General features: G+C 34.9%; 1 protein-coding gene across 1 annotated transcript in view; it reads left to right on the plus strand.

Annotated features, from left to right (window-relative positions):
• The window catches only part of fam135b (family with sequence similarity 135 member B), a 66,162-nt gene that overhangs the window by 11,224 nt on the left and 42,221 nt on the right, over positions 1–12,717 (plus strand). The window contains exon 4 of the mRNA XM_041966906.1: positions 11,888–12,027. Coding sequence (XP_041822840.1) covers positions 11,888–12,027 — 140 coding nt within the window. The remainder of the gene's footprint in view (positions 1–11,887; positions 12,028–12,717) is intronic.

A 12,717-nucleotide genomic window follows, 5' to 3' on the forward strand; every position in this document is an offset into this window, starting at 1 on the left:
AACTCATTATATAATGGTGACTCCTAGATGGTGTCTACACGCCATAATTTAGTATTGCTTTGTTGTAATTTCCTACATCGTAGCAGTCATATAGGCTCATCTTCAATACTATAAATGTATCTGTGATGACCATATTGCCCTTTTTTCCCTCTTTCATTTATTTAGTATTACACCACTATGGTTGCTTTTTGTCTCCTATGACAAATTTGTACTGGTTTAAATTTGTCAATGTCCTCAAATTGTGGCCTCTTTTTCAAAGTTTAAAAAAATCTGCATCTAATGAAATGAAGGTTTTTTTTTGGAAACTGCAAAAAATTTTTAAAATTTTTTAAGTCGTGCCACCAAGACAATTAATATATATACATACATACATATATATATATATATATATATATATATATATATATATATATATATATATATATATATATATAGTGGGCAGTCATGTCTTAATGTTTGAAAAGCAACTGTTTATAAAAGAAAAAAAGAAAAATAACAATAATAAATTCAAAAGTGGTCTATTTCACTTTTTTAACTAATTATATAATAGGATCAAATATTCATGACAAAGAAGGATGAATATTTCAGATTTATTAGTTCAAAAGTAACAAATCAACATGCTGAATTTAAAAGCCGTATGAAGCTGCCCTCTTTCTCAGCACAGAGGGAACAATGTCTGATAGAAATAGATGAATCTCAGCCATCAGGTGAACAGACAAAATCAGGTTTCTCAGCACTTCTAGATTTTTAGATAAAATTGCACACAATGTAGAATAACTTCAATCCAGTCATCTTTAAACTGGATTTATACTCACACGGTGTCTGTGTATGCTAGGGCTGGCTAAGCTGACGCTGGTGAAATGTGCTCTCGCACTTGAGTGCAGTGACAGCATCATGTTGCAGTTTCTCTTCTGCGGTTACTGCACAAATTCAGCAAGAAGATCCAGAAATTCGAAAACACGTATTAACAAACCAACCAATCACAAAGCAGTACTTCCACTGCAAGCACTGGTGCATGTGGGGTTTGGAAGAGGTTCTCATCGAGCCTCTGCAGACCCACACAGAGCATACGGCGGTGACACCGTAACGGACCATAAGCGGAAGCTTTAGTGGTTCATTATCCTGATTTCATTCTTAGCTTGAGTGTTTAGGTTAACTGGACACAACTTTAATTTGGTTATTAAAGAAGGAATATGTCCAAGTTATCCGTTTTCATTTTCCACTTCATGGCATCCAGGTAGTCAACAGGAAGGCAGACTGAGCTGCTTTGAGCTAAATTAGCTTCTGTGTTATCTGCACTACTTACTACTGCCTTGGTCACTTTTTTGCTCCTCATTTTCTTCTTTCTTTTATCAGTGACAGAAAATTTCTTTTCATTTTGATAAACCTGCTTTCTCCTGTTTGCGTACAAAAAAACGCACTGCTGCAGAATGAAGAGAGGCAAAGGGGCTTTTTAAATGTTTTCTCACTAAAAAGAAAGAATTAAACACAAAATAAATTTAAAATTATTGTGCGAAAACGCTTCAACTCTTTTAGCCTCTTTCAAAGAAGTCTTGATAAAGATTAGGGGGAATTCAAACAACTTTGCAATATCATGTCTGACCTGCTGAAGATAAAAAAATGACTTAGTTTCCAGTCAGCAGTTAGGATTCATTTCCCTTTTCTCAGATATAATTTTCCAGATAGTCTCAGAAATAAAAGTAATTTTTAAAGAAGGGTTCTCTATGTCCCACTTGTAAATGTCCACCACATTTTAGGAAAAACACCACCACATGCAACCCCTTGCAACATAGCCCATACTGGTAAACGATCTGCCAACACTTAGAAGTCAGTAAAAAAACATGTCTGATTTCTTTTCAAAAGATTGCCTCAGATTTTTTTCACTACTTTATGATATTTTTTTTCTTTTCTGGTCTCTTGGTTCAGTTGTCCAACAAGAAAAAAACCTTTAAACAAAGATATGCACAAATCGTGGCTTCTCATTTGACATAGTTAAACATGACAATATAAAATCTCATAATTAGATCAGATTTTATGAATGATTGATTAAAGAAATATCCTGTCATTATATTACATAAACACTTCCTCTTTTTCAGTTTCTGCCCTTTTTAGACCAGACATTAAACACAGTGACGTTTTCATAGTTTTCAGCAGTGTGACAACTCGGCCTGTTTGAACAGGTTGAGTCGTCCTGCTAAAAGGCGACTGAGTGTGAGAAAATTTCACACATGACAAGAGGGAACAATTTCATGGTCTCGCATTTTGTGTCTGAATAGCACACATTGTTTTGGACTGTCTTTGAAGTCTGTGTAAAAACAGTAATCTTTTTGAGCACGGTGAAGTGAGGACAGCTCTTCTCGTTCGCCTTTCTTGTGATTTAACGGTATCATGTGAATGTGAGGAAGTGAACATTTTCTACACTGCTCTCTGGGTTGTTGTCGTTTCTCTATGGTTGTATTTTTGACTCTGACTCTAAACCAGAGAGCAAAAACAAAAATATTGCGCAGTCCCCAGATGAAAAAGAAGCATAAAAACAACCATGAATGCAATATCTGCATTTCCAGGTCCAGTGGATTTAGCAGAGAATGCAGCTCTTATTGTAACTGAGGATAAAAGCCAGCAAATGAAAAAGTTAGTATGCGCAGTAAGTCCCTCTGCTCTTGTGCCAGCTTTCCGGGTTCTGCATCAGATAATGATTTTGGCTTTGTCTTGTCCTGATGATTAAGGACATTTTGCTGGAGAAAATGTAGCTTCTTTAACATCAGTTTTCACATTAAAAACAGAAGAATGTTCACACATTTTGCTAGTTTCATAGTAATTTTACACATAAACAGTACTGGGATTCTCGTGTTCATGGAGAAAAGTGAATTTTTTAAGCATTTGACTGTGAAAATGAAAAAAAATTCTTAGTTAATGATGCAACACACAGAAAAATCAGCACTTAAATTCATACTCTGTTTTGTTTGCTTTAATTCTGATGAAATGACATGCTGATTATAATTTGAATGATTCCTCTCACGTCTTGCATTTCTTTGTATTCATAGATTGTGTAAAAGCACTTCTGAGTTCACCCAGGAATCAAAATCTGGACCGCTGGCAATGCAGAAAGCTGTTACTCTGGCAACACTGATTTGCAGTAATAATGGCTATTTTTAGCTTGTCAAGGCTATAGCCCCGTGTGTGTGTGTGTGGGTGTGTGTGTGTGTGCGTGTGTGTGTGTGTGTGTGTGTGTGGACTTATGAGCACCAGATTCCTCATGGTGCAGCCCGTTGTTCTTGCGGGCCTCTGTGAGAGTTGAAGTTCAGGTTAAGGTGATGACTTTAATCGTAGGAATTTCTGTTCTTAGTGTAAAGGATGTCATGCCTACAGAATCATAGCATGCACAGCGTGTGTGTGTGTCTGTGTGTGAAATGGTGACGATGAAATTCCATTGATTTAGTTTATTTGTTAAATTTTGCCTCAATGATTTTAAGTATACAAAACAAGGATTCTGTATTTTAAGATTGTCTACAATGGGCTAAAACTGTGAGGCTTTGGGTTGACTTTAGTCAGTTCTTTTGTTTGTTTTACTTTACAGATTAGCTTTATATATTTATATATATATATATATATATATATATATATATATAAGAAAATACGAGGGCTTGTGGGGTTCAAACTATTATACTACTTCATTTCCCCTAGTCCTGTGAATATTTGCACAAATATGTCCTAAATGATCCATCATTTACTAACAATCTCATCTATTTATGCTGCAAATATCACTGAAGAGCACAAAAAACAGGCTGGAAGCCGAACACAGAATACAGTGCAGTACAGCCTTCAAGCCTTCTTCATTGCTTTAAATTATTCTCCTTGTAATCAGTCTTTTCTATTTAGTTTCTCTGTCATTAGAAACACAGGAATTATTTATCAGTTGTCTTTTGTTTGGGGAAGTAAACTGCTTAAATGTGCATAATGCATCTATTCATGTCAGTAATAAATAATTCTATTGTCATCATAAACCCTAGGAGCTCATATGTTCGTGTTACATTTTGCCTCAACGATTCTAAGTATACAAAACAAGGATTCTGTATTCTAAGATTGTCTAAAATGGGCTAAAACTGTGAGGCTTTCCTTGACAGTCGAGAAGAATTATTTTATAAACTCCTTATTATTGGTATAAACTAATTGTTTTATAAACCTTCAGGCCCTCAAACTCCATAGTCCTCACATACGAGGGAAATAAAGTTTGATCATGATATATTATATTGATTCAGTGGGTTCAATATTAACTGATTTCACAATTTCAACTGATCAGTTTAGGATTTAGTAGTTAAAAAATTTAAATTAAAAAAGAAATTGCTATATTATAGTAGTTGCTTTGGTTCTGTTTAAAGAACATGATAATACCAGTTAATGTCTTGTTCTGAATGGTGATGGCGGCTGACAGGAATGGCCTTCTCTACCTCATTCAGACATTTAAATGAACTTTTAATGAAAACACACTGAACCACATTCTGTATGTTGAACTTTAAAATAAGGATAGATAGATAGATAGATAGATAGATAGATAGATAGATAGATAGATTGACAGATTGACAGATTGATTGATTGATTAACTGACTGATTGATTTGACTAAAATTTATTTACTTTCCAATAAGCAACAGTAGTGAACGTTACATCGTGGAGCATATCTGTATTGTAATTGCAGGGCTGCAGCCCTCCTCTTCCCGCTCCACTGCAGCTCTTTTTACAAGGTCATGCATTGAGCGTGCACACCTCACTGACTGAATCGCAAACATAAATGCAGCAGCCGGCTCTTCGGCCAACGTGAGGAAGTGCATTCGTCATACTCACACACAGGAAATAATCCTTGACTGTACTGTCCTTTAAAGTGCATGCTTGACATTTCACTTATCTGTGCCCTTCAGGAAAAAAAAAAAAAACACATTTGTGTGAAGGCTTGTGCCACACTCATCTAAAATATTTATTGCCTGTGATTAATGCACAATAATTTAAAAGATTTTCAAGCATGAATGTCAACTGGGAGTAATGGACTCCTGTTTATGGTGACACCTGTATGGGGAAGATACTAATGCATCTTAGTGTAATGTTGCGTGAAGAGTTTTGTGTATTTTATTTAACGTTTGTGACCAGCAAACACACACAGCAGATGTAGAGCACCGTGGGTTGTAAGCAGATTATTTCCAGCACTGAATTACTGTGGCTAGAGCTTAAGGGCATTTCAGGAGGTTCTAATGTGCAGGATGTGATAGCGCCTCAACACCCTTGAGAACGCTCAGATTTGGGTGGGTTTGACTTGCTAATGCTCACTGTGAACGTTTTATGTTGCTTTTATCTTAATAAAAACAAAAATAAATACATTTCAGTGCTAATATTTTGGGTGACTCAGTGTTTATGATGATAAAAAGTGTCCTCTTTTACTTGAATGCTTTTTTATTAAACAATAGTATACTGGACCATAATATACACCAGCTTACACATTCAGTCCTCAAAGACAAGTTAAGGCAAGCTAACATTTCACTTTTAATCTAAACCAGTAAGTTTGTCAGTGAAGATGGACGCTAGGAAAGAATGTAGCTATGTTGGCTGCTGGCTGGACTTTAAATTTGGTACTTTTTTTTTTTTTTTTTTTTTTTTTTTTGTGTTGTACTAGGTCCTAAATTCTGTTGAAATGTCTCCAGAACTGCCTTTCTAGCACAATCATCATAATTCCCTCAACTCTGTCTGCCCATTAGAACAGCACCAACATAATATTCTCATTTTACATGAAAGTTCAACAAAAAATAAAACAGAAGTTACCAAATATGACTTTATCAGATGACTTCATACCTTTGATGTACTATGTAGCCTACCTTGTATTTATATATGTATATATATATATATATATATATATATATATATATATATATATATAAACAATGTACATAGTTTTAAAGTATTTGGCATTTAATGGCCAAAAGTTTTGCTGATAACAGATTTGATGCTTGTTGCAGTGTCAGACACTCCCAGAACGTTTCTGTATGAAGTGCTTCCTTATTCACACACATCCTCTGCCACTGGGCATTAGCTTTAGTTTGTTTACTCTTTATTTTTGATGTAATAAAGAATCTGGTGAGATGTTTCCACCCAAACTCTCTCCACATTTTCAAGTTGATTGTATTCTGCACACAAAATATTGCCTTTTATATCTCTCTACTATTTATCTTTTATATTGTTGAAATTAATACATTTTTTCTGAAAATGTTATATGAAAAAATATACTTTCTTTTTTTGAATTGTAATTATTGCTGTTGAATTGGTTTTAAGGCAAAATAATTTCCAGCTTGGTATAATTAATAGAATACTTACATTAGCTAAACAATTATTTGCTACAGTCCTACTTTAGATTAATATTGCTTAACCTGGGTTCCTGCTATGTATCACACATTAAATGTTATATAAAAGGTATTACTTCTTTGTTTGTGGACAATGTCTTCACAAGGTTAACTGTGTTAGCTAACCGTGGCTATTTCCTGTCTACAAAAGTTTTTACTGGGAAGCTAACTCTAGCTAGCAACAAAAGGCTTTTTTTTTTTTTTTTTTTTAACCAACAAACAGTTTTATAAACCAGTTTTACTAGCCACTACCAGTTTTGCTGCAGCAATTTTATTTGTATAGCTCATTTGTTGTAAGCTTCGTCTATTCTGTTGTGTACTCGGTTTAACAACCAGATCTCTAAAACTTATTTCTGTGATGGAAATGTTTTGTATTGTCTGTTGAGTAAAGGTTGGCATTCAGACAACCTGTTGGAAACGTGTAATGATGTACACTACCAGTCAAACGTTTGGACACACTTATCCATTGGATTTAATAGGAAAGTATATCCAAACCTTTTATTGGTAGTGTATTTAATTAATGTTCAGGTCCATTGTGTAATCTTCACCTTTTTAAAAAAAAAAAATAGCCATGAATAAAAAGGCCTAAACTTAACTAACCACAAGTGAATGTGAAGTAAAGATTTAAAACATTGTTGGAAAATATGTTGGAGCATTAGAAGTGTCAACGGCATTACAGCTCACAATATACTGCTACATCGATCCTTTGTACCTCGTGAGCTTTTTGTTTGATCATATCGTGAATTTGCATTTTGTGATGGTTTCCCTCAAAACAAAACACAGCTGTGCCAGATTTTATCTGGAGAATCTTAGACAAGTCACACATTTGAAGCCCAGAGAGTTTTTAGGTCTTCATGGTAAAGTGACCATTTTACACAGTGGATCAACATCCACATACATACATAACACATACATAATAATATATTTCCAACATACATATTTAGGTGTGAGAATAAATTGACTAACCTGGTCACATTCTTTGGTATATATAGATTATGGGTTGACTTTAGTCAGCTCTTTTGTTTGTTTTACTGTACAAATTAGCTTTATATATATATATATATATATATATATATATATATATATGTATATATATAAGAAAATATGAGGGCTTTGGGGGTCCACACTATTATCCTACTTCATTTCCCCTAGTCCTGTGAATATTTGCACAAATATGTCCTAAATGATCCCTCATTTACTAACAATCTCATCTATTTATGCTGCAAATATCACTGAAGAGCACAAAAAACAGGCTGGAAACCGAACACAGAATACAGTGCAGTACAGCCTTCAAGCCTTCTTCATTGCTTTAATTTATTCTCCTTGTAATCAGTCTTTTCTATTTAGTTTCTCTGCCATTAGAAACACAGGAATTATTTATCAGCTGTCTTTTGTTTGGGGAAGTAACCTGCTTAAGTGTGCATAATGGATCTATTCATGTCAGTAATAAATAATTCTGTTGTCATCATAAACCCTAGGAGCTCATATGTTCGTACTCAGGTTAAAAACCTAGATGTTATATAGGCTAACTGTCTCTTGGAGGGACTTTTTAGATACCATGTCTCAACTTTATTGACCTAAATGAAAAATACAAAACATTATGATTTTATGACAATAAAATGACAGCAATTTGCCAAACACTTGTGCTTGCAACATGCTTGGTTTTGAGACAGAAGCAGTTAATACAGAACCAAATACTATAAGTCTTTGGCCCTGTATTGATGTGTCCTTCAATAATTATATTGAGTCAATATATTCAATATAAAATTGCAATTTAGTAGGTTGCAATAAAAACTGAAATAGCAAAGCTGAATCTTAAATAACCTGTTTATTTAATTTAAAATCTGGTGTTATAAGGTTCACAAAACATTTAATTTAGCATTTTATTGTATTGTAGCTGTTTTACCACAGACAGGGTTGCTCTCTGTGTCGGACCTGGTGGATTTCAGTGAAGCAGCTCTCTGATCGAAGACTTGTTGCATAATGTTGAGTAATTTTTAATCAATATTATTAAACAAGGAGTGTGTAGAAGTAGCAAATGCAGTCACTCCAATGCATTGATTTAGTGAGACATTTTATGGCAGAAGGCTCCCTAGTGCACGAAAAAACACCTCAAGGAGATGACGAGTCTTTCACAGGTTAAATACATGGTGATGCTTGTTTATGTAAATTTAACATGAATATTTTTTTCATATATTTAAAAAAATATTAATAAAAATCTGTCACATTCACTGACTTAACAGCAGCAGTGCTAACAAAGTGATAAAGTACAACATAAAGTCTATCCATGGGGGTCTTGCTTTGTCTATGTAACACATTTACAAAGACGAGTCATGGTCCCACACATCAATCATCCTGACTGGGCTGCTTGAAGCTTCAAGTAGTGGCAGGACCATCAAGAGGAGGCCTGCAGCGAGAGAGAGAGAATAAAAATGAGAGTACAAAAGAGCATAACCTCAGCAGGAGATTGCAATGGCCTCTCATGGCTCGCAGCAGCTCTGCCACGGCGACTGCAGTCCTGCAGGGAGGGAATGTGCCAGCAGCAAACAGTAAACAGTCATAACATCACCCACAAAAGCACTGCAACACCCAAAATGATGAGAACAATGGGAAGCTATCTATTAACAGAACATTGTTATTTATCTGTTTTATAATATTCTTTAATTTGTTTAAAGGGTTTTTGACACAATTTCCTAAAGTCTCAATGTAATTCAGTACACTTCACTTTTAAATGATGGATTTACAGCTCTGTTCAGCTGGTTTAACGGACTGATGGGAGCAACTCACCTCCATCCCTCTCCTGCATCAAGTGTCTTTTATTTGAGTTCTATCAAGTATTTTTCTATCAGTCTGGTGTGTGGTAGTCTGAGCTTGTTTTTCTCTTTATACTGGGGTAAGGAATGCTCCCTTAAGATGCTTCCATTCTGTGTGTTTTTAGAGTACTGTCTTAAGTTTAAGCCTACCACAAAAATATAAATTAAGGAATTAATTACACCCCTTTGGAATCATGCTATAACCATATAAAAGAATTTTCAGTTGCCCACATTCACATAAAGAGAAAACCAAACACAGATCAGACAGTTGATGCTGATTCCTCATTTAGGAACAATCTTATCACAAGCCAGTGTTGGTAAAACACAGCCATAAAAGTCATATAAAGTTTGGCTTGCAGGTTAAGGTCCAGTCAAACGTTGTATGTCTTCCATCACATGCAGATTGCATAGAAACCCTGGGGTATATGGCAGTGTGTTAGCCAAAGCTTGTTTTTGTAATGAGAGGATGTTTTGCAATAAATTACTAAATGGAAATCAGAATCTTGTACTTTTAATTAGGAAAATCCTTAAAAACTCCACAAGGGAGACTTAATAAGCTCAGTTTTTTTCTTAGCCTGCTGATGAGAATTTGTTGATAATAGTAAAGCACAAGTGAACAGGTTTCAATTACTTACTTCAGAGGTTCAGTGAATGCAGCATGATTTGAAGAGGAAGATGTGTGGAAATACGTAATAAGGAAGCTATTTATTTCTACTCTGAGCTTCTACTGAGAAATTCAAATCTGAGAAGTCTCAGTTGATGTCAACTTGGGTTTAAAACAAAATGAACGGTTGTGTTTTTTCTCAGTTTTTAAAAAGGGGTGACTTCACACTTGTCCTGCACAATATTAGGAAAACATGCAATTTGCAGCATCAGTGATAAATATTTACAACGATAACTTGACCAGTGATACATAAAGTAATGCTTTAATATACGGTCCAAATTTTAGGCATGCATGCTAGCTACCGATAGAACGTGCACGAAAGAAGAACTTCCTCCAACTTAAATGCAGCCCTCAATAATACACCTGTGGTTGTCCTAATTCTGGCCCCAAAGTCTTTGCAATATTGCAGCTGCCTCTGTGATATTGATTTGCGGATATTGCAGGTTTTTTTCATATATCCTTTTAATGGTTTTGCTGACCTTGGAAACATAGCTGTACTGCAATAAGGATGTTATCATCGGCATAAATCAATAACATGTAACCGCAAGTGATGTATGTTAAACTACTCTGTATTTTTTATTTATTTATTTATTTTCTCATTTCCTTTATTGGAGGAACATTTAGACATGTTGACAAATGCACTTGTTTTCCATAATGCAGATTTAAGGAACAGTCACACATTTGAAGATGGTACAACTTAACTAATCTATTTGAATTTCATTTTTTGAGATGTGATGAAATAATCATTCACAACACCAGATTCTTTTTGTCCTTTTTTTGTTCCTGAAACTTGGTTCACTTTTCACTGCTTTTTGTACCCTACAATAAGATACTTAAAATGATAGTAATTCTCTAAATTAGCAAACTAGCTAACATACAGTAATGTAGCTTAGCTTCGTACAGCTTAGCAGCAAATTTGAGAACCGTAAATTTGCTGTCTTCTTGCAAACTCCTCTGTGTTTGTAAAGATGATTTCTTCTTAAGTGTAACTGGAAAAAAAAATCATGACAGATTTGTCTAAATGTCTTCTTTCTCTAATTAAGTCATCACAGTCTGGGTTAAATGAAAGGCGATGGAATTGTTTAAGGTTTATCTGTGCAAATGGGTTCTTACATTCATTTTATTCATCTATTTTTATGTTATTTGAAAGGCCAAGCAAGTTGTTTTTAAAACGCTTCACATTTGACAGAGCCATTTAATAATAGAATTTACCTCTTTATAATTGGCAAGAGACTGCATTTCTCTTCAAGCATAGGGATCCGTGGACTTTGTTAATTATTTCCAACATTCTTTCTGTAAATATTTCTGTAAATAAGTGTTTCTTAGTCCCGGTCCCCAGGAACCCCAGCCTTCATGTTTTAGTTCTTTCTAAGTCCAGCACACCTGATTCAGATGAATTGAACTGCTTGTGAAGTTGCTTGCAAGCTAATAAGCCATTTATCTGAATCAGATGTGTTAAAGTATGGACACCTCTAAAGTGTGCCGGGCAGTGGTCCATGAGGACCAGGATTGAGAAACATGCTATAAATGATTCTCATCTTGCTAGATTTAGAATAGATGAGATTTTTCTGCGATTTTTGTCTAAATGTTTTAAACACAGCCTCTTCTATTTATCCTATCCTGCTAGGTGACTCACTAATTAATCACAATTACTCTCAAAGGATGTAATGTAGCACTGTACAGTTACTTTTATGAAAAATTGGAACAAATAATTAAGATTGTATAAGAATATAAACAATCATATTCTAATGTCTAATTCTCATATGCATATTTCAATCTGAACATCCCAAAGCATTTTATCCAGATTTAACAACAGGCTATAGACAGCAAACATTATTATGGCATGAGTACAAATTTGTGATACATTGTCCATATCAAGCAAATACTAGGAGATGTGTTTGTTAAATGTTTGCATTTATTTTATTTCCTGTCATGAGAGTTTTGTTGGACTGATACTGCTTATCAATGCAACATTCATTCATTGTATCATTTAGGAAAACTTATGCTATGTTGTTGTCTCCCACAGTAGGAGAGTGCAACTTCAACTCGGCTGGGATTTACGACGGCACCGTTTTCAGCCGGATATTTCAGATCCTTTACAGAAATGAGGAGATCGTTGTAAATGACTGTATGATCTTCAAAGTCCACCTGCTACTGGATGGAGAAAAGGTAAGCCATGCTTTCAGATTGCACATACTGTACATTAAAACTATTAAAATGTCAGATCTGTGATGGACAACTACCTCGCTATTAACTATGCACTAGTTTTGTAGCCTGTGGCTTCATTGCATGTTACATGCGTGTTAATAAATGCATTTTATCCTTCTTTTCCTATAACTGTTGCTTTACCAAGTTACACAAGTAATACATGAGTTTTCATTGCAGACAGATTTAATCCCATTAATAAGAGCAGACATGTAGTGAAGAAGTAATATTTGCTGACATGGTGGAGAGTTGTTTCTTAGTCTCTTCATCTAAATATGTTCCAATAAGTTTGCAGGTTTCAGAATTATAGCTACCAAAACAGTTGTGACTAGCACACCATTGGAAAGTCGAGGATTTTGGCAACAATTTTACTGGAATGGGCGTAGTGGCACTCTGGAATCGATACCACCATAACTAGTATTCAAAATATCAGATTAAAGACTTCTTTTGATATCAAGTTGTGACTGTGCTAATACAAAACATGCAATTTGTTTTCACCTCTGGGAGTTTTAGGCCATAAAATTACATGCGAAAACCAGCCACAGTGTATTCCTTCCTACCACAGCCTTTCCCAAACTGGGGGTCGTGACCCACAAACGGTTGTAAGACAATTTCAGGGCATAGCCAGATCATTGTAAAAACAAAAATTACCTA

This window comes from Melanotaenia boesemani, chromosome 17 (assembly GCF_017639745.1).
Source record: "Melanotaenia boesemani isolate fMelBoe1 chromosome 17, fMelBoe1.pri, whole genome shotgun sequence".
In the NCBI taxonomy this organism is placed as follows: domain Eukaryota; kingdom Metazoa; phylum Chordata; class Actinopteri; order Atheriniformes; family Melanotaeniidae; genus Melanotaenia; species Melanotaenia boesemani.